Source organism: Nuphar pumila, chromosome 6 (assembly GCF_984573655.1).
Source record: "Nuphar pumila chromosome 6, dmNupPumi1.hap1.1, whole genome shotgun sequence".
NCBI lineage: Eukaryota > Viridiplantae > Streptophyta > Magnoliopsida > Nymphaeales > Nymphaeaceae > Nuphar > Nuphar pumila.
In genome coordinates this window covers 108,421,878-108,439,519 of record NC_143254.1, presented here as the reverse complement: position 1 = coordinate 108,439,519, position 17,642 = coordinate 108,421,878, and the positions used below count along the sequence as shown (strand labels likewise).

The 17,642-nt window shown below is 36.1% G+C and overlaps 1 protein-coding gene across 1 annotated transcript; it reads left to right on the top strand.

Moving 5' to 3' along the window:
* Positions 1–2,888: 2,888 nt before the first annotated feature.
* Positions 2,889–6,656, top strand: LOC149835623 (putative protein phosphatase 2C 59). Its single transcript, XM_090010596.1, has 8 exons — positions 2,889–3,038; positions 3,177–3,304; positions 3,669–3,767; positions 3,857–4,015; positions 4,805–4,891; positions 5,001–5,092; positions 6,162–6,236; positions 6,338–6,656. Exons 1-8 carry the CDS (start codon positions 2,962–2,964, stop codon positions 6,482–6,484), a joined length of 864 nt encoding a protein of 287 aa, XP_089866722.1. The 5' UTR covers positions 2,889–2,961; the 3' UTR covers positions 6,485–6,656.
* Positions 6,657–17,642: the final 10,986 nt, after the last annotated feature.

Here is a 17,642-nt window from a genome sequence, read left to right as displayed (position 1 = left end):
ATAAAACCATGTAAATCACATCCGTACAATTAGATTCAAGAAAAATGAACAAAAAAACTATGAAAATCATAGGTTCATACAATAGTTCTCACATTTCCAGTTCTCATGTTGTTCTAGTGATGACTATATATATAGTGAGAGAGAGTAAAGGGTACGTCCTAAATAAAATATGCTAAATGAGTTTTTATGCTTTTTTTTAGTAATTTTTTCCCTGGCCCTATAAATGTTTTAAGAATCCACACCTGGATTATGTGTTTTTGATTAAAAAAAGTGATATTTAGAGTCTCTAAAATTTACAAAGATTTTGAATCGAACATTATAAAAACCCAACCATGTGTCACAATTCACATCTGTACGCTCAGAATTTAAAAATAAAACAAAAAACCCTAAAAACTTATTTAGCATATTTCATTTAGCACTTACCCATTACTATATATGTATATCCCACTAACAACAGACCGAGCTATCACGTCTCCAAACCTAGGGGTGGCAAAACCTGACACGACCCGCCAACCCGCCTCTTAGGCGGGTTCGGATTGGGCTTAAGCCAACCCGTTTAATAAACGGGTTGACCCGCCTAACCCGTTTATTAAACGGGTCGGGTTCGGGTTGGGGGTATGCCAACCCGCCAACCCAGCTGACCCGTTTAATAAATGGGTTAGGCGGGTGAGTCAACCTGCCAACCCGCCAACCCAGCTGACCCGTTTAATAAATGGGTTAGGCGGGTGAGTCAACCTGCCAACCCGCTAACCCAACCCGCCGACCCGCCAACCCGTTTTCCCGACCCAACCCATTTATTAAACGGGTTGACGGGTCATGTCGGGTTACCCGTTTATTAAATGGGTCGGGTTAGTGTTTGCCACAGCCGACCCGTTTAACAAACGGGTCGGGTTCAGGTTGAGGTATGCTGACACACCAACCCGACCCGCCAACCCGTCAACCCGACCCGATTGACACCCCTATCCAAACCTAATGGTACGTTGAATAGTAACTGATGGGCAGCTTGCCTTTTAAAAAAACTACAGACCCCGGCTAGCCGTAGGCCCGTATGAGACCGGGAGGGAAGTACGCGATTCGTGGGCTTGAGGCTTGACTGGGTCAAGCAAATCCAAGAAAAGTTCGAGACCACGCATCCCGCGTTTTTCTCGCAAGCCGGGCACCACGACTTTGGCCAGCCAGCCTTTGTAAAATTAAGCTTGCAAACAGTTAGCGGGAAGAGAGAGAGATTGAAATGGGTGGCCGTGCTTGCTTTCTGTTTGTTGTTACGTATTTTCTTCTCTTTCTTCTTCTTCTTACATCGCTGCCAGTGGACGGAAGTCCCTCCTACTCTTCTTCTCTCGCACCGATCACTAGATTGCTCGAAGCAGGTTTTTCGCTTTGCCCTTTTTCCTCTTTATCTCCGTTTCTTCTACAATTTTGGTGCCGGATTCACCCGTGTATATATACATTGAGATGTTTTTATTTTGAGGTCTTTTGTTGTGGATGGTTGAGAATTGTGTTATCCGTTGTCTAAAGGTCCTTGGAAATTCACTGTGATTGTACCTACATTATGAAATTTTTCGCGCTTATGAAGACGAGGCGGATGTTATTTTTCGATCGGCGTATAGATCTGGGAGAAAGTTTGGCCTAGATTGATTGCTGTGATATGTTTTTGAAGTCTTTTTTTTTTTGAAAGGCAAGCTGGGGTTAGGCAGACCCCCACCAGTTACTATTCAACGTACCCACTGTTGTTTCAACCTGCAACGTCCCAACCACAAGAGACCTGCACTGATAGCTCCTACCAACCACCGGAAGCCCCCGTTGGTTATGTTTTTGAAGTCTTGATGGTTGAAGCTTGAATTCGTTTTTTATCAAATGAAAAAATCGTCTACTATGAATTTTTTATTTCCTTTCTGAGATAAAGATCTTTGGAATCTTTGCTTGATTATCTTCCGTGATATGTTTTCTGGTTTTCGTCGTAGCTAAATCGCAGATTTTGTTGAGTGTTCATGAAATTTAGCAGAAATCTGACTTTAAAGTAATGCAGATGTTTTTTGTACTTGAGAATCAATTTTGTGCCTTTCGGGTGGCTGAGGATTTTCCTCCTTTCTTGTTTTGTGTATTTTTAAATATGATAGTTTGGTGAATTCATGGTAGAATGAAGCATAAATTGTGACTGAATAAGTTATTGCCATTTTCTTTTTCTTTTTTAGTTAAAGATATCAAAATTTTCTCTAATACTTAAGGAACTATGACAAGCAACTGTATTCATCTCCTTTTATGCATATCAAACACCTGGAGTTATTTTTAAGAATGATGAACGATCACTCTGGAATCCACTTCATTATCTTTTAATTATTTTGAAGGATATGAAATTCTATGGACTTTTCTTTTAAGAATCAGTGCAATGTTTTTTTTCTTTTGAATGATAGATTGCAGATTTTAATATATATTATTCTAGAGTTTTTGCAAAAATCTGCCTTAGCTTCATTCAGATGATCCATTCATCTGATTTTTTTTATTTCGTACTTTATCATTATTGGTTTTCCTTTTTCACATTTGATGAGCCATTTTTTGTAACAAGGACCATTAGCTAGCAGATTACCACTTTTTGTTTATGCTTATTTGTTATTATCTTTTGCTTTCTTGTTAAGGAATAATATTTCAAAGAGTTGATACTGTTGTTTTTTAAAACTCAAAATTATTACCATCCTGAATTTTGTTATTTGTTGCAAACCGCGATCAAGATGTGAAAAGATTAGCTGGAACTGTTGATTAAATGGATTAGTTAATGCTATAATGATTTGTTCCTTTATTTTTTTAAAGATTGATAATAGTGAAATTCATCTAGTCAATCATGGGCTTATGTACCTTGGCCTTTTTTTTTCTTTGTTTTGCAAGGTGGATTTAATTCTTAATAAGTCTAGATTATGAGGTGATTGTCGTGAATAGATACATTGGTGGCATTAATTCTGTGGGACTATGGGTTATCTTAATTCAGTTTTCTCTGCAAATGGCACACAAATTTATGAGACCCCTGTTACTGGTGGAGGTGTGAGGTAACAGTTATTGACATGCTCCATTACCTATAAGATACTGAGTGTTCTTTGCCTACAAGATACATGTTGAACTTGTTCCTTTTCTTTATACAAGTCCTTTTTTGTTGTCCTAATTGGCTTCCTGTATTTCTATAACAGTCAAGATCACATGTTTAGTTATGGATTTGCAAGTTCTCCTGGGAAGAGGTCTTCCATGGAAGACTTCTATGAAACTAATATTTGTGGTGTTGATGGCAAGATAGTTGGGTTGTTTGGAGTGTTTGATGGTAAGTTTCTGCTACTGCACTTCTATAACTACTACAGTGTTAAACATTTGTATTGGCAATGTAATTTAAAGCATTCTCAATGAACAAAAGCCTGCAATCCAAACTGAGGATGGGTTAATGGCCAAAGCAATGCTCAAACTAAGTAGAATTTGTATGTGACGACTTCTTTTGTTGATTACTAGATTCTTTTTTTCTTTTTAAGATTAGAAAATTTGACGCAGATGATCTTTTCTTTTTCATATATTGACTTCTATACCAGACAACTATCAACATTTTTGTTGATCGGCAACCTTTATCATAACTTTCTGTGTTTTCTCTAAGTTTTTCATGAGCTTTTACTCTCTCTCGTATATGTCATTTCCAGGACATGGTGGTGCCAGAGCAGCTGAATATGTTAAGCAAAATCTTTTTAGTAATTTGATCAGGCATCCAGAGTTCATTACTGATACTAAATTAGCCATAGGTGATAACCTTCATAATCCCAAGCAACCAATTTGATTTTTTGTTAAAGAATCTATCAAATTGTGTATAATTATATTTCATCTTCTACAGCTGATGCATACAGCCAGACAGATTCAGAATTGCTCAAGATAGAGATTAGTCAGAACAGAGATGCAGGCTCCACAGCATCAACTGCTGTTCTTTTTGGTCATCGTCTGCTTATTGCAAATGTTGGCGACTCTCGTGCTGTTATCTGCCGGGATGGAAATGGTATATACTCAAATTAGGCTTGTTCATGCATGCAGGATTTAAAACCTTGCATGTTCAGTCCATTGCTGTATATTTGGTTTAGCTCTTTACACTAGTAGCACCATCTTATTAGTCCATTTTGCACAAAAAATATTCATTTGATACCCGTGGTTATATGTGCAACATCTTCATTATACTCAGATAATAAACAATTACTGAAAATCATTCCCTGTTTGGATGATAAATTGTAGGTGATGTTCTGTGATTTAATCTCCTCTTTTTTGCTAAGTAGGCTGTTTTTACGCACTGAAATTGAGTGCTTTTTAGTGCACATCTGTTTTACAGAACATAATTTGTTGCTCCTGCATAGTTATCCACAACTCAGGTCTTGTGCAAGTGTGACATTGTGTAACTTGAGTCACTTCTTTTGCCACCAGTAACTTTTTGTCCTCTAAAATGTCTTAACCTGATTGCATTCAATCAAACTGGATGAATTCAGGGATTCTTAAATCTTTAATTCTCAACTTTTTGTCTATTGCTATTTAGAATGTTTTTTTCTGTATAAAAACGTCCACTCTGCCTACTTGTTCCATTTTGTGTCTATGGTTGAATTTGTTCACAATTATAGAATGGCGAAGCCTTTTGTTTGTCCATGTGCTCATTTAGTTCATGCCTCTAATTACCATTATGCAACAAACAAACTAGCATTATACTCCAAAGGTTGATTCCAATAGGCGCTAGAGAGAGACAAGACAACTACATTGTTGCACTAGCTTGCTACATATTGATTGATTTGCTCTCTTGCTACAGCTAAAGCTGTATCACGTGACCACAAGCCTGACCAGACTGATGAGCGTCAAAGGATTGAGGATGCTGGAGGATTTGTGATGTGGGCAGGCAAGTGACATTCTTTCTCAACTCTGCTGCTGATAACGATTTGGCTCCCTTCTTGCCATGCTCCATCTAAATCCTTTTGGGAAGACTAACCATGTGTTACCTCCCTCAGGGACTTGGAGAGTTGGCGGTGTTCTAGCTGTTTCACGGGCTTTTGGTGATAGGCAGCTGAAACAGTATGTTGTTGCAGACCCTGAAATTCAGGTCAGAATCTCAGTGGGATATGGACAGGCAATGCTTTTCCTAGGGCATGTTTGCTTTGGTCACAAGGGGGATGAACAATCACAGCTTGGAAACTAGAAGTTGTGATTGTTGGTCACAAGGTCAATCTTGTGACCAACTTTCATAACATCCAAGGCAAAAATAATCATAGCTGGCAATCAAAATCACAATATTTACTTTTCTAATGTTTCACTGACCTTGACAAAGTATTGTGATTGTGACTTACAATCACTAGTCTTGATAAAATCCAAGAATCACGGAGCATTACAAACATGCCTCTAGTAGCTATTCAAGTTTTATTCATCGCAAACCCATTTTCAAGACCTAACCTGTTCTAGAAACTTGGGTGTCCAATACCAACGTGGCTTGTGGCCCTGGTGTCTGATTCTTGGCCTACGGTAACTCAGTATGGAACAACTGTGGTGTTTCTCTGATTCCCAAAGTCTGCTTCATCATTCAAAACTTTGACATATATCATAATGCCATATGCATCACTTTTTGTTTTATTTGTACCTATCGCCATCTGCCACAATGTGTATTGAGCCTCTAATCTATGATGATATTTTGTCTTAGAATTGCATGGAGTCAACATAGAACCACTCCTCAACGCCCTTCTGATAACAAAGTCCCGTTTTGATTGACAAAACGCTGACATACATCAAAACACTGCATTTTGCATTGAAGGTCATTTTTTTTATTCAGCGGCGCTGGATGCTTCGCTGCATGACCATCCATCTCAATAGTTCTAGGGATGGTCACCACACCTATCTCTAGAAATGCCAAGATGGGTGGCAGTCAATTAGGTCCCTCCGTGCCCACCGTCCGGCGATGCTGCATATAATTTGAACACTTTGCTTTGAGATTAAACGTACTGTTCCATTTGCCACTAAAGCACGGTTTCTTAATATAAGAAAAATTTCATTGTAGATCTGTAGCACCACTGTCTTATAGAATGTTGGGCAAACAAATGTCCGTCCTATTTTACCCTTGGTGAAGGGCTCGTCAAGGCCTAACTGGATGACCAAGTCTTCGTTTTGTTTGCGAATGACAGGAAGAGGTGATTGATGGATCTCTTGAATTTCTTATACTTGCAAGCGATGGCCTTTGGGATGTGGTGTCAAATGAGGTTCATATTTTGCTTTTCATTTGTTGAGATGTCTGAGCCCATATAGAGTTCAAAATCTATGAAGCAGCTGGTTGATCTTGTATTTCTTTCAACTTGTTCAGGATGCTGTTTCAATGGTTAAACCTATTGAAGATCCTGAAGAGGCGGCTAAGAGATTGATGCAGGAAGCCGATCAAAGGGGTAGCGGAGATAACATAACCTGTGTTGTTGTTCGTTTCTTGGTTGGTCATGCAAATCCTCGAAAGTGACGACAATGAAAGTGCATCTGTCTCTTTATTATTCAAGCAAGGGTTGTTTGGCTCCATGTCCTTGAACGGATGGCATCGGATTGCCCTTACCTTTTTCTTTTTCCCTTATTTAAGCACTATCTATGAAACGATAATGGTCCTTGCAAGTGTTAAAGCTCTTCCTCTTCTCTTCAACCCCAGTTCCCTTTTGTTTTCCGTAGGAAGCACGTGTAGATGGTGCGTTACTGTAAGATACCGTAAAGGCCTATATATATATAAGTGATGCACGGAACGAAGTGGTGGATGCTCAGCATTTTTCCTGAAAAAAAACGCTTCTTCAGCATCATTTTTGTGCAAAATCGGGGTTTAGAGGTCCTAGTGGGACCTTTAGCGCAGTCGAAAAGGCTTTTAAATAATGATGGGTACCTCCCTTCCCTTGGGGGCGTTAGCGATGGTTTCGATAATTGAAAATTATGAGAAGCAGTTAGAACCATTCTTAACTGTTCTAGATTTGATCGAACAGTGGAGACCAGTTCGATCAGATTTTCAAAACCTTTTGCAGATGTCAAACTCATACTCTACTTTGCAGACCAGTTCGACCCGTTTATGGATCGTGCTCTTTCTTCATCTATGCAGGTTTCTTTCACTGAAGAGGAAATCTATTCTGCCGTGCAGGATTCGTTGGGTTGGAAAGCTTCAGGCTATGATGGTTATCATGTGAAAGCTTCAGGCTATGTTGGTTGGCCTCCTGTTGGTAAAACCCTTGATGTTCTTGCCCACCAGAGACCTCACAACAAAGGATGTCACTTACGAGTTTTGAACTTGTGACGTCTTGTCAATTTGGTGACATTCACAAGTCGCCCCTACTAGATGAGTGGAGCCTTTGCCATACTTTACACACATATATATATATATATATATATATATATATATATATATATATATATATATATATATATATATATATATATATATATATAGTGATAGCTGCTTAATGCCCCGGTGCTTAAAAATAACGCATTCACGTACATGATAGACGCTCAACACCCAAAGAGAAAAAAATAACATTTCACAATGCTTTTGAAGTGTCACTAATTTTTTTAACCCCATGGCACCTCCGCTGAGCATTTAGCGATGCTTCAAAATCGCCAATAAATGTTCTTTTTTTGCTTGTTTGCGTGCTCGATGTACACTCAACACACGTGCGTTTTCATTACACAAAATTATAAAAACCCATGAAAAAAATTTGGACCCGGTTCGGATCCAGATCCGACCTGGATCCAAACCCGGTAAGACCTCCCCCCGTGCCTATTTAAAGCACGCACGCAGGGGGTTAGGGTTTCTCCCTCCCCTGCTGCCTCTTCTCTCTCCCCGATACTCACTCTCTCCCCCCTTCTTCCTCAGTTCACCAGACCGCCTGCGCCGGTGTCTCCCTGAGCAACCCCGATCGCCTCTTTCTGCCTCCCACTCTCTCTCTTTTGCCTGTCGTCTTTTGGTAGGCCGGCATGTGGTCAGTGATGTGAGGGTTTAAAAATTTTTACCTTAAATTATCCAAAAAAAATGCTCCAACTCTGTCATAGAGGACATTGATGAACACTAATGGAGCGTTTACCATGATTTTGTGTATTGAATCAGCTTGCAATCATGAGATTCAAAAGTAACCGTAGATTCATAGATCTTTGGCTTGAGGGTCATGAATTTTAGGCCCCTCTCTCTCTCTCTCTCTCTCTCTCTCTCTCTCTCTCTCTCTCTCTCTCTCTCTCTCTCTCATATATCAAACACTAGAATTTAGGCTCAGTTTGAAATCATAGAAATCCTGGGATTTAAGATCACTTTGTATTTGAGATCCGAGGTAATCAAATGTAGCAGTTAATCCAGGAGGCATGGTATGGTGATCAGGCAAAAGTACTTTACAAAGTACTCGGATCACATAAAAACACAGAAAATCCCTACCGCGTGTAGTGATTTTCGTGTAAAACGCAAAACACAAAAATCGATACCGCATAGTGATTTTGTGTGTAAATACAAAACAAAAAATCGCTACGCAAACAGCAAGTGTTTTGTATGGTCTGTGTATTTTGTAAAATATTCGGACCTGATCACCAGATCTGCCCCGTTAATCAAGACGTACCAAATACACACGCGAACACAAACTTATATGGTACGACACAAATACAACGAAACCCCCGTGCATCACTCGCTTCTGCAAATTCTTTATGCAAATTAGTGACTCGAGTCCCACAGACCAGTAGCTGCCCGGCTTGATTGGGCTGACCACTTTGAGCTTGGCTTTGCCTGGATCGGACTATGGCGGGCGGGTTGGACATGGGCTACCCCATGACCGTGCGCCCCTTATTCTAACAAATCATATATATATATATATATAAAGAGAAAGAGAGAGAGAGAGAGAGAGAGAGAGAGAGAGAGGATGGTGTTCTTGAAATTGACCAACAGAAAATGACCATACTATCCTTGCAAAATGGTGTGCTTTCTAAAATACCTAGCAATTTGACAAAATTCCCTGCATGTTCAATTTCTCCGATGCTTGACTTTTTAAAGATATTTTTGCCCTTTGCACATGCTAATGAGGTTCAAGAGATATATAGGTACGTTGTAGGAAGTTAGCAACCCTTTAATAAAAAAGTGATTTTGTGAACATCCTCAAATAAGTACAACACTCAATCAAGGAGCTCCACTAATGTGTGTGGCATTCACAATCACCTATTGTAAATGTCCCTGATGTTCACACTTTGATGAGACCTCCAAAAATACATTCTGATCTTTGCGAATATAACCTGCAAACCTCCGTTAAGTAAATACTTTTTTGCTGACATTCGCAAACACCTATTGTGAATGTTATTACTCATTTGCAGATGACCTTCTGATGTTCGCAAGATAATTCACAAACATCTTTAGTATATGCTGATATTGTACCTCATTTGCGAATTTTTTTAGCATTCACACATTAGACATGAGATTCACAAATTTTTTCAAGACTTAAATGTGAATCTCCTCATGTTTTTGTGAATGTTCGTATGAGCATTAAATGTGATGCTTCATTTTTTAAAAAAGTGGTGGTTTTCATTTTAGGGTTTTTTCGCATTTTGGTGATTTGTGGTCTCCAACCACTTTTGCCCTATCGTGTTTTTTCCAGCAAAATTTTTTAGTGATTTTTCGATGGCACTTTGTCAGTGGCTTTTTTAGCATCCAAGACATCATCAACAACGAGATATTCTGGTAAGTACATCTTTAGCTGCTCAAACAATGTTTTTTAAAATTTTAGCATTGAATCAATTATTTTAATTGAATATTGACATGAAACCGTTATTTTGTAAAAAAATTGCATGGTTCTCAAGTTATCTTTGCATGTTTAATAGTCTATTTTGTTTTTTATTTGTTTAATTTATTTTCATGTGAGTTTGTTTCTCACTGTGTTTTCATAATTAGGTATGCCTTCATTTTTATGTGGTTGTTTATCTGATGTGGTCATGAGCTTTACACTACATAAAATTTATATTTAGTGCATTGATCGTTAAATTTATTATTTTTGATAAGTGTATTGATCAAATTTTTTGTCATTAAATTTGTTGAATATAATTTTTTTTGAGACGTGATTGATGAATTCTAAATGCTTATGAGCCTATACCTTTTCATAGAATCTCTTATGGGAAAATTTACATGAGAAAAAGTTTACGAAGGTTGACAAAAGATTCTTGGTCCTATCATGTTTTACATAATTGAAACCATAGTGAACCAATCAAAGCTATGATCTTTTTTGTTTGCATTATTTTTTAGTATTTGCTTTTCTATTTTGTATCAATTATTTTTATCCCTATCGTTTCATGATCATCGAATGTTATACAGATTGCTATTAAGACTTATCTCATTTTAGATGATTGCATTATATCTAAAAGGGAAAATAGAAAAGAAAAGTACAATAATTAACATTTTGTCTGCATTTTAATGAATATCTATCGTCTGCTTCATCTTCTTGCAATACATATGATTAGGCATATGCAATATCAAATATTTTTTTAATGTAAAGAGTTGATGCCTACTTTTGTTAGTTGCTATAAAAATGATTTTTCAATCACCAGTTTGTTTATTTTATTTTTATAAAAAAATCTTTATTTATTGATTATAAAATTATGATTAAAAAGTTTGTCATGGAGACACCAACATCTACTGATAGAATAGAGCAAACAAAGGAATAGGGAGATTACCCACTGGTTGATCGGTCCTGCTATGGAGTATGAATGAGGCTTCACATGTGAATAGAAAAAAAAATTACTTCATGGCTAAAAGTATGGATGATTCACATATACCACAATAAATGCAATATGAGTAAGATGATGCTCAAAAAGTTGTGCTCAAATAAGAAGTAGCTAACACCTTCAGTGGTTAAAAGTATTGCAAAACAAAAGATTGAGAAGCATGTGGCCAAAATCATGTCTCCCATCTTGAAAGTATTTAAGGAGAGAGATTCATATATGCAATCAATGGTGAAGAAGTTGGAGTTATTGGCTAAGTCTAAGGTTGCTGCTAACCTCAATGCTTAGCTAGAAGAAGCAAGAGACATGGCCACCTACAGTGGCAGTGGTAAAATAAAGAAAGATAGTGTGGACATTGTGATGGTAGGAAGGGCGAAGGAGATACCTCAGCAAGGAGATGATGCCATGACTGAGATGGAGAAGATAAAAGGTGGAGATGATGAGGTGTAGAATGATGTTGATGGTCTTTAGCCGAAAGAAAAAGAGAGTGTGAGTCCTTTTGTAGAAGAGGTACTTCAGCAAAAGAAGAAGGTTAGGGTGGAGAGTGCGCAGGAGGATTCTGAGGATTCTGAGAAGGTGAAAGAGCAATCCTTAGAGGAGCAAGTGCATGCTCTCAGGAAGAGATCACAATGTCAAAGAAGGTCTAGTGCATCTAGACATGTACTTTTTCATTAGTTATTGTATGCAATATGTTTGTAAGATGTTTGCAATCAATTTCAATGTTACATTCAATCATTCAATAAATTGTCATATATGTGTTTGTGTTGATTCTTGCAATTCAATCTTTAAAATATTATATATGTGTATGTGAAGCATGTACATAAGATCACTATTTTGAATAATCAATTCATTGATTAATTTATTATATATGTGTGAAGCATGTTTTTAGGATAACTAGTCTGAGTATATATATAGTCATATATATGTGTGTGTGTGTGTGTGTGTGAAACATGTTTGTGTAGAATAATTGGTTTGATTCTTGTAATTCATTGATTAATTTGGGTATAAATTTGAGTTTGAATTTGAATTTAAAATAAATTTTATATTGTGAATTGAATATATAAGATAACTAGTTTATAAAATTATAATTTGAAGTTCGAGTCGGAATTTAATTATGAGTTTGGAGTTGAAATTGAAACTAAATTTTATAAAAAAGATATCTAGATTATGAATTTTGTATTTTGAAGAATTTCTACTTAAATTTGGATTATAAATTTTAAGCTTTGAATTTAGACTTTTAACTAATTTGAGTTTGAATTTGATTTTCAAACGAATTTTAAACTTCAAACAAAATTTTAATTGTGAGTTTAGATTTGAATTATAATTATGGGCATGGATTAAAATTTAAAAGATGAATATGAACTAAAATTCATTTTTGAATTTAAATTTGATTTTGGGTTATGAGTTTAGATTTTCATATGAAACTTGAATTTAAAATTGTATTTTAATTTATAATTTTAATTTTAATTTTGAATCTGAGTTTGAATTTCAAATTGAATTTTCTGCTTAGATTATAATTTAAATTATAAGGTTACATTTAAATTGTATGTTTGGATTTAAAGATATTAATGTTGAATTTTAAAGTTGTATTCAAAATTGAATTATGACTTTAAATTTGAATTTATATTTAGATTTTAAATTAAGAAATTAAGTTTAAATTTGTATTTTTGAAAGTTTCTACTTAAATTTTATATTGTGAATTTTAAACTTCAAACAAAATTTGAATGGTAAGTTCGTATTTGGATGTAAATTTGAATTTCAATTATGTGCTTAGTTTTGAATTTGAAATGTGAATTTATATCAAAATTTTAATTTTGAGTTATATAGTTTCCTATGAATTGTGATATTTGACTTATTCCATACAAATTTTATTGTGGTTGTAGGATTCGTAGGCTCAAGAAACAGAGGATCCAACATGTCTTATGCATCAGTTCTATTAGTTCTAAGCATATTCATGGTTCTTAACACTATCAGAGAAAGCGAATAACTGGTTAGATCATTTTCGAAAATTCTTGCAGTTCACGCCCTCTCGCAGATTCCATGGTGTAGTTATGAAATCTAACAACCAACACGTTTAAGATTTTTTTATTTTAAGATGACCATTACCTTGAAAGTTGTGGCACATATTACCGAATTGAAGTGCCATGGGGAGCTAGTGAATGCACATCAGTTTGAGATTTGAAGTACCAATGTGAAGTTTTATTGAGAGCACACAATGATGCATTCGAAGGTGAAAGGTTGAAGTTGTCATGGTTGAGGAAGACATATGACAACAACAAGGTGAGAAGAATGAAAGAAAAGATACTTTGTGTTTAAGAGAAGGTCTGTCCTAAGGTAAAGGAGTTGAGGGCATTCTTGCTCTACTGTTTTGTCACATAAAGTTAATTCATGCATCATATGTGCAACTACTGCAAGACCTGGATTGCGTCAATGCATTTGCATGGGAAGCAACTTCACTTGCACACTTTTATGCAACATTGATTCAAGTCAAGCGTGGGAAAAAACCTTACCAGTATATTGGTGTTGTTGGAGTACAAATATTGATTTGATTTAATTGATATGAAAACATAATTTTGTTATCTTTATGCACTAATTTGTGTACTAATTTGTGTATTGATCCTTGCAGGTTTGAATATATGAGCACATATCCATTGGAAGGCCCTTTGGGCATGACCCAGTTTCTCAATTTTCATGTATTGTTATGTGGACCAAGTCAAGCGCTGAAGAGGAAGAGTGGGGAGGGAAAAAAAGTTGTGCTAGCTAACTGAAGCACATGCAAGTATATGCTAAAAAATGGTTATAGTTTTATAAATAATACAATACATGACTAACCATGAATAAAACTTCATTATGTAGGTAATGTGGTGCCCTTACGGAGAAGATGTAGCAGATGAGGATATGGTTGTCTAAGTCATAGACCTCATGATGAAGGATATTTGGTTGCACAACATGAATAAAGTTAAATGCCAAATGGTCAGTCAAGTGGTTCGGTAGTTTGGGTATGCTCAGCAACAACTCTGTCACCCTCATGTCGTTAGCAAAAGTGTGTCAGCCTATTTGAAGGATATGTCGAATGATTACCTCACGTTGTTCTCCTTCGAACTTGAAAACTTGCACGACAACAGCGATGACATCAACTTATATTTTATAGGACTCTGTAATCATAAGAACGTACCTATTGACACCAGTTACATGATTAAGAGAGGCATTGAGATTGTAATGCACTTATACATAATATTAACTATATTTATAAATTTACTTTCATTATAAGTTTATTATATATATATATATACTTTGATTATAAATGAAAAGAGGAGGAACAAATAGAGGAAAGGAGATAGAAGCAACAAAAGACTATAAGTAAAGAAAATACAGACTTAGCTCTTGCAAGAGCTAAAATCCGTAGGCTGCAAGATCTACTTAAAGCAAAATATAAGGTGCTCTCCAGCAATGATGTCATTATACATAGTCTACAAGCGCTTTCACAAACTCGGGTAGAGCTGCTCTCTAGCAAGGATAAAGAGATCTATAGTAAAGATAGGGAGTTTGATGAGCTAAGAACATGAGAGAAATAGTTGCAGACTCCACAACAGTCGCCCCTATTTGTTTCTATTGTATAGATACATTCATAAACAGATATGTGTATATTCTTTTGTTTGTATAAACTTGTGTTTCATTGTTTGAATGCATATATTGTGAATGTGTGGATGTGTGAATATGTGGATATACATACAAATTGTAACAAATATATATATTATGAATGTTTGTAACAAACATATATATATACTATTATTTTTTTAATGAATAAAATGAATATATGGATAAGCAGGTTCATTTTGAATAAATGGTTGTATGAATGCATAAGTTCATTTTTTAACGAATGGAATGAATATATGGATGAGAACGTTCATTTTGAATGAATGCTTATATGGATGCGCAAGTTCATTTTTGAATGAATGTAATTAATGTATGAATAAGCAGATTCATTTTGAATAAATGATTGTATGGATGTGCAAGTTCATTTTTTAATGAATTGAATAAGTATATGTATGAGTAGGTTTATTTTTGTATGAATGTAAATATGCATTAGAGTATACGAAACCATAGACATTCGCACATCAGAGTTGTGAACCTCATGTCATTTGCAACTAAGGACAACCTTATCAATTAGACGATATTTACACATTGAAATTTACAAACCTCACGACATTCGCAATTGAGGACAATTGGATGACATTCACATATCAGAATGTGCTTACCTCAGTACATTCACAAATGAGGACTTAACCTTATCAAATAGATGACATTCACATGAACCTCAAAACATTCGCACATAAGAGTGTACAAAAGTTAATTTTTAATAGACAGGAGGTTCTCGTACAAGAGGTTCTCATACAATCAACACATATGTGTAAACCTAAAACCATATCTGTGAATATGGACATGTATTTAAGAATGTCCATCTTCGAGAGTTGCAAAGGTCGAGATGTTCGCATAGCATATTTGTAGACCACATTATATACTTGTGGATGTCATTTTTCAACTTTAAATTATTGTATATTTAAAGTAGATCCGCATGAAAATAATGCATGAGTCCCCACATCCGCAAATATGTGATGTGAACATGCAGACCTTGTCCTCATCACAAACTTGCAAAGGTCAAGATGTTTGCATCACATATTTGCAAACATAGACTTGTATTTGCGAATGTACGCTTTTTGTAAACTATGACCTATATTTATAAACATGGCATATATATATAACTCGCTTTATGACCTAACTGAAAGATAGGAAAGTTTATCAAAAGGATGCTATAACCTCGCTGGAATGTTATAAGATGATTTCATATGAGTCACTGCAAAGGAGAGAGGGAAAAGGGTTAGGGTTCTAGCGAGAAACAAAAAAAACAACAAAAAAAATACCATAATGACTTCTTATATGAATCAATTGTTGGTCATACATGACCATAGTGGCCATGTTTCACACAGGATTTCATGCATTAAGGAGAGAGGTAAACCCACTCTCTCTCCAATGCGTGAAACTGCCCAGTAGAGGGCCTTATCCAAATAAAGCACATTTAAACATGCTTCATTTGGATAAGCTTCACGATAAAACTATTTACCAATTTTCTCTCTTCAGAGAGAAAATCAGTAAGTCCCACATGAGCTAGGTAACAACTACCTAGGAAGGTGAAAACCACCAACCTCAATCTCTCACTTAAAAGAGGGAGAGGGCTTACTCATAATACACACGCAAATCTAAGAAAGCAGACCCCCTCCTAAATAAGGCATGTTACGACCTTACCTCATTGTTGTTCTTCCCTTCGTCTGCACGCATCAAGTACTTCAATTCTTTAGTGGTATCAGAGCCTAGGTTCTTACTACGTACAGAGACTAATCCACAACCTTCTATTGCAATTCAAATTTGTCGGTCACCGGGGTAACAGATCACCGCTCAGGGCCATCGTTCGCAGTTCAGGCGAACATCAAAACTTGAAATAGAAATTAAAAGAAAGGTTAGTACCTCTTCTTCGAAAATGGGCATTTCTATTTATAAGGTGTATTAGACAGATCACCGAATTCCAGCAACCTTTGTCTCTGCATCTACAAAAATAAAAAAAAAATCGAGTCTACCTGTGACAATAAAAAAAAGAATTTTTTTTAATCCTTTATTTTTTTTATTTGGAGAAAACCTCTCATTCATTTTTTTGAGACTTTATTTTTTATATAAATTAAAAAAAATAGACCCTGAATCAGGGTATGCGGCCATTCTTTAGAAAGTAGAAAGTGAAACAAAAAAAAATTTAAAAAAAAGGAAGTAGAACACAAACCCCATCTAGAGTCTGCGTTAGACACCAGAGGGTCCCAAGAATTTTTTTTAAAGAAGGTCTTCGATCGTCGACACCGGTCGCTCGTGGTGATCATTTAAAAAAAGAAAAAAAAAAGGGAACAAAACTGAAAACAAAAAAGGGAAAAGGGGATTTTTGTTTTCCGTCTCAATTAACAAGAAAGGTTTTTTTTATATAGAGGGTCGTCGGTATCTGGCGACCTCTCTTCTCTGAAAAAAATGAAAAGAAATTCTTTTTTTCTCTTTTCAAACAAGAAATTTTTTTTTCAGTGGGTCGCCATTAACCAATGACCTCTCTTCACTGAAATTTTTTTACAGGAGGTTGTCGGCATCCAGTGACCTCGATACATAAAAAAAACAAAAAAAAAAGGAAAATGCAATGCGTCATCAGTATCAGGCGACCCCTATTCTTAAAAAATCGAAGGGAAGGAAGAAGTTTCGAGGGAGAAGACTACCTCTTCCTCTCTCTGTCGTTGTTGCATCTTCCACCGCTGCAACGATGGGTGAGGATGTTTCAGTGACCCATCGGTAGCCCCGTCAGCCCACTGGTAAAGGGGATTACCTATTTTTTTTCTTATCGTCGTCAGCTCATCACTGCAGCCATCATCCCTGCTTTTCAGTGACCCAATCGGCAGGCCGATTGGATGATCGCCATCTTTTTCGCTGACAGAAAAAAAACTACAGAACCACCGGAACAGAAGCTTTCTCTCGAAGCCTCTGGTTTTCTCAAAACTTCATACCTTTTATAAAGTTTAACAAGTTGAATTGCTTATTTGTCCCTAGTCTTTTTTGGTAATTTCGGTCAAATCCCTTCCAAGGTTATATTACTTATTTACCACTAGTCTTTTTTGGTAATTTCGATCAAATCTCTTCCAAGGTAATATTACAAAATTGTCATGGTATTTTTCGATATTATTGGTCAAGCCCCTGCTCAGTTATTTTACATTTTTGTCCCTACTCTTTTATGTTAATGCATGTTCAATCCTTTTGTAATAAAGTTATTGTTCTGCCCCTATTCTTTATTATTTTTGACATTTGTATCCCTTGTTTATAGAACATGT

Bases quoted from the DNA above. Each gene is read 5' to 3' on its own strand.
- LOC149835623 (XM_090010596.1), top strand. From the start codon at position 2,962: ATGGGTTATCTTAATTCAGTTTTCTCTGCAAATGGCACACAAATTTAT. The intron at 4,016-4,804 runs GTATATACTCAA...CTCTTGCTACAG, and splicing joins TATCTGCCGGGATGGAAATG to CTAAAGCTGTATCACGTGAC. The intron at 4,892-5,000 runs GCAAGTGACATT...TACCTCCCTCAG, and splicing joins AGGATTTGTGATGTGGGCAG to GGACTTGGAGAGTTGGCGGT.